Source organism: Uranotaenia lowii, chromosome 3 (assembly GCF_029784155.1).
Source record: "Uranotaenia lowii strain MFRU-FL chromosome 3, ASM2978415v1, whole genome shotgun sequence".
NCBI classification, from domain to species: Eukaryota; Metazoa; Arthropoda; class Insecta; order Diptera; family Culicidae; genus Uranotaenia; species Uranotaenia lowii.
In genome coordinates this window covers 185962996-185967691 of record NC_073693.1, presented here as the reverse complement: position 1 = coordinate 185967691, position 4696 = coordinate 185962996, and the positions used below count along the sequence as shown (strand labels likewise).

Genomic DNA, 4696 nt, shown 5'->3' with positions numbered 1-4696 from the left:
AAACTTAAAATGACAAAAGCTAAAATTGAAAAACAAAAACTAAATCTTCGAGAGGGTTCTGTAAAAAGCTCAAAAAAATTACCAAACTTTCAACTCACATTTTTGTCGGGATTTAAGATTAAATGTTTTTCAGAGGCCAATCATATTTCAAATACATAATACAAGTCACTGAATTTATTAAAAAGTTTTTCTGATGAAGCAAAACGAAACATGTTAAAACTAAATTCCTTTCCCTTCATTCCGAAATATGCAATAGTATATCACATAAGGAATAATGAGGAAAGTGAAAAATAACCTAGGTACATTTTTCATTTTTATTTATTGAACTTTCATTTATTTTAACAAAAAAAATCTCTTTCGCAAGATATTTTAAGGTGATATCATGAGCCCTGTCATAAAATTAGCAAATTCCCATTTAAAGGCACCCAAAACAATTGTATTTTTTTTTCGTCAAATAATACTTTTACTGACATTCATTATAGGTTTTAGTTAAACTGTACAATTGAAAATACTGCAGAAGCATTGTGCGCATGACTCATAACTACGCCTAGATGTGTGTGAAAAAAAATCGATACAACTATGACAAGCATGCAATGCTTCTGCTAGACAGTAGCAAAACGTATTTAGCTGAGTAATTGTTAAGTTAGAAGCATAGTTGTTCAGGGAAAAGTCACTTTTAACGAATATTCAACTAAAAAATGGCCGAGGGAACGTACGAATATGAATGCATGAGGGCGGAGCTGCTCGGAGTTGCACCGCCAAACAGGCAGGAATTCGAAGAAAAGCAGAAACTCCAACTTGAAGCTGCACAAGAAGAACAGTTAACAGAACAAATGAAGGTAAAGTCACACCCCCGAGGAGTGTTCTATTGAGCACCGGTTGGGATGCTTAATTCTCATGGTGGCTGGTATTCATTTCAGGATGTCGATCTGCAAGACGAACAGATGCAAGGTGCATCCGGTAAGATGGATGAGCTAAATAATATTTTATCTATGACTCAGCAACGAATCAACAAATTTAAGGTAAATTTTAAGACAATTAGAATAAAAACTTGTTCTTTAATAATAGTTCGACTTTTGAGTAATGTCATGGTTATAATTTAGATTATTATTGTGGAGTGCAATTTTGACCATTATCTTATTATTTTGCGAAAAGTGATTTAAATTTATGTTTGTTGTATAGTCTACTTGTAGGCGCATTATTTATTATTGAATTGAAATGAATCGTGGTGTACGTAGGTGTACCTACATGGAAAATAGACGTTGTTTCTTTTAAGCAGCAAGACTTAAAAATATAGTCTTGGTGTTCTATTCAGTGCTTGATAACCGTTTTATTATGATGATCGCATTCTATGTTTATTTCTCTCCTTACGATTTTTAAACGTTCTATAACTAAACACATATGATTTTCCAGGTTGCATGTGGAAGTTTAACGAATCTGCTCAAATTTCGACCCGCAACTCCCAGTGAGGGAGGCGCCGCCAACGACCCGGAACCGTCCTCCAATACGATAAACGATGCGCTAGATACTTTGGACACAATGAAGGAAGTCCAGAATGCGTCCGAAGCGACGGTAGTTAAATCCGCAGCCACCGATCTGGGACAAAAAATGACCTGTCAGCTGGATAAATTGGATTCACTATTGTACAAGGCCGACAATGCAACTTATTCCATGAAACATCAAACAGATCAAATGAAAAAAATTGCCAAGTAATGCAAGTGGTTGCACATTTTCATGTAGCCTTGCAATAACCTGCATACACAATGAGATGTATTGGACACGCTTGAATTTTTAACATTCGTGATCTTTACCATAGTGAACTACTCTATTCTATCAGAAGTATATTGCTTTTTTAGCTGCTACAACTCGATATTTAAGCGCATAATAATCATATACAAAAATATTAGAACTATTTCAAAGATATTTGTTTAGCTTCTGGGAAAAATATTTGCTGATATCACAATTTTTCAACGAAAATGTACTGTCTTCCAAATTCTACCGGACAGTGATTTATTTGAGCACAATTGAAACTGCTGCTGTTAAAAGATTAAAATGACATTATATGAATGCTATTGGAAGCATAGCAATACACAAGGAATTCGTTAGAAAAAAAGGAAGAATTAAAAAAATCAAACGCCAGTGAAATGATATGTGAAACACCGAATACGCATGTGATATTAGTTTGCACCATTCATGTAGAGCGAGGGGATGAAAAGGGACTGTTTTATTTCCGTTCCTGGTAGTAGATCTTACAGTAGTGCTAGATGTTGTTGTTGTCTTTACCTATAAAATGAAAAATATTGTTATCATACAAACTACTTATTGATGACTTACAAACAAATGCTGATATTGAGATTGAGCAATAAACAATCATGAAAATCAAGAACCTTGGTCTTTGGATGTTCTAAAAGAAAATCCCGATGTAAATTCCCAATCACACCTCTACTCATACATCCAATGCAATCGAGTAGTTTTGGGCTTGTAGACTGAATTTTTCAAGTCGATTGCATTCGGTCAAAGTAGAATCAACTGCTCAGCATTGCATATTCTTAAATAGCAACATTTTGAGGACGTTAAAAGTTGAGATTTCCTATAAGATAAGATAGTTGAATAAAACTTTTGACAGCAATTTTCATAAAAGTTAATGAAATATTTTTTTTTAATTTACAGCTCCGCTGTCGTTTCATTTTTCGTGATATGGACTGCTGTTCGAACGCCTATAATAATAGAGTAGGTACACAGTAAATTTTTGCCTCGATTTCCAGCAAAAAAAATTGCTGGAAACGTTCAGCAATCGAAATTTTTGCTGGAAACCAGCAATCGGTTTTCTAATTGTTGGATTTTTCAGCATTCGGTTGTGTTCTTGTCATTTTTGCTGAAAATCAGCAATCGGTTTTGAAATTGCAGAACTTTTCAGCAATTGATCTAGTTTGCTGGAAAATCAGCAACCGAGTTGTCAAATTGAAATCTGTTTGTTTTCGTACGCTGAAGCAAGGTGAGATTTTTTTTAACGAATTTTGGTTATTTAGATTAAATAATATAGAGTAAGGTGGGGTAAAAGTACGAGTCGGGTAAAAGTACGTTTTAGGATTATCAAAACCTGAGAACAGAACAAAACTCTGGCGTGGATTTATAGTGATTTGGACTGCCTACATCCAGCCATAATTTTTTTTTCGTTGATATTGAAAATACTCTAAAAAATGAGGTAAAGTAGCTTTTTTGCTTAAATGATGTAATATTTAAAATAACGGCAAATATGTTTGAGTAATCCAAAGTCTGGCTCTCAATAAAAGTTTTTATGTGTCTGTTAAGTTGTTTTCAATCACTATCTAATGCCGAAGAAAGAATTTAATTAATATGTCTCTATTCTGCACAATAAACTGTAAATCACAAGAAACCTTGAAGGGGCAAAAGTACGAACTGCAAATGGGGCAAAAGTACGAAGGTTTTCTGAAGAATATCTGAACGGAAAATTTTAACTTCTTTTTCAAATGCACTGGAAACATCAGCGCATGATTTTGTTTCAACAAGACTTGCTCGCGCGAAAAATTGCTCAAAAACGATGAGAACTATATTTCGTAGACCCGCTGAATATGGAAAGTTAGTGGAGAACTCCTAATTCGCACAGGTTATTCGCCCATGTATAGGATTTGTATCAAAAGCGAACACAGAAGCTGCTGCTGTAAGCACAGAATCATTTTCCTCTTGACTTCATGCAGAATTGTGGAATTTTGAACGGTCGTACTTTTACCCCATATCATTCGAACTTTTGCCCCAGAGGTGGGGTAAGAGTACGTTTCGATATCAGTTAGGCGTTCTCACTACTGCTATCAAATGCGTCGATCGATTATCTTCGAAATTTTTGAGAAGAGAGATAAAAGTCTGAGGAATCAAATGCTGCTCTTGGTTTTATGGGAAAACAACCGGCAAAATTTTAAAAAATTGGATAGCATTAAGGTCGTACTTTTACCCCACCATACTCTAATTATTTTTATTTTCCTCTATATTCTAGCAACCAGACATCAAGTTAAGGGTGAGTTTTATTGGACTGGTAGATATTTCATGAAAGATACTAATCAAAACTGTTTTTGGCACACACTTTGGCACAAAGCTGCCACCCCAGTCGATGTTAGAAGGTTGACAAGAAAATCGTGTTTCTGGAAATAAATAAATCCCTTTTTGAAAAATGGGAGAAAATAATTGTTTTTATTGCTAATCATATGCACAGCCAATAACCAAAATGTAATTTGGAATTGAAATATAAATTTGATACTATAAATGCAGCCGGTTGTGTTGAAAGAAATAGCTGGTTTCCAGCAATCTGGTTTGCTGATTTTCCTGCAATTTGAAGAAGCTACCTTCGGTCTACGCAATGGAATGGGTGGAGCTCAAGCGGAAACGGATAGCTGTGGATCTGGAGGTGTTCGGAGAATTTATATAAGAGCTGGTGGACAAAGCTCTGGAAGTAACATATGCGCCGTGCAACATTGAAGACCCGGTGAGAGGGAAACGGCGTGAAAAACCGGTGGTTAAAGGATTTGTCAACATTGCGGATACTGATGGTCACAAGTGTTGTACATGCAGTTAACAGGAATTTGAAAATGTCCCTCCGTCTAGAACAGCTGTCTCTTCCGAAAATTATAATCATCCTAAGAGCTGCGCGATTTGCGGGTTGGCAGGACATTTTGGCCGCAAT

The 4696-nt window shown here is 35.5% G+C and overlaps 1 protein-coding gene across 1 annotated transcript; it reads left to right on the top strand.

The window, feature by feature from the left end:
- Positions 1–583: 583 nt before the first annotated feature.
- LOC129750647 (uncharacterized) lies at positions 584–2386 on the top strand. Its single transcript, XM_055745652.1, has 3 exons — positions 584–839; positions 921–1022; positions 1414–2386. Exons 1-3 carry the CDS (start codon positions 699–701, stop codon positions 1711–1713), a joined length of 543 nt encoding a protein of 180 aa, XP_055601627.1. The 5' UTR covers positions 584–698; the 3' UTR covers positions 1714–2386.
- Positions 2387–4696: the final 2310 nt, after the last annotated feature.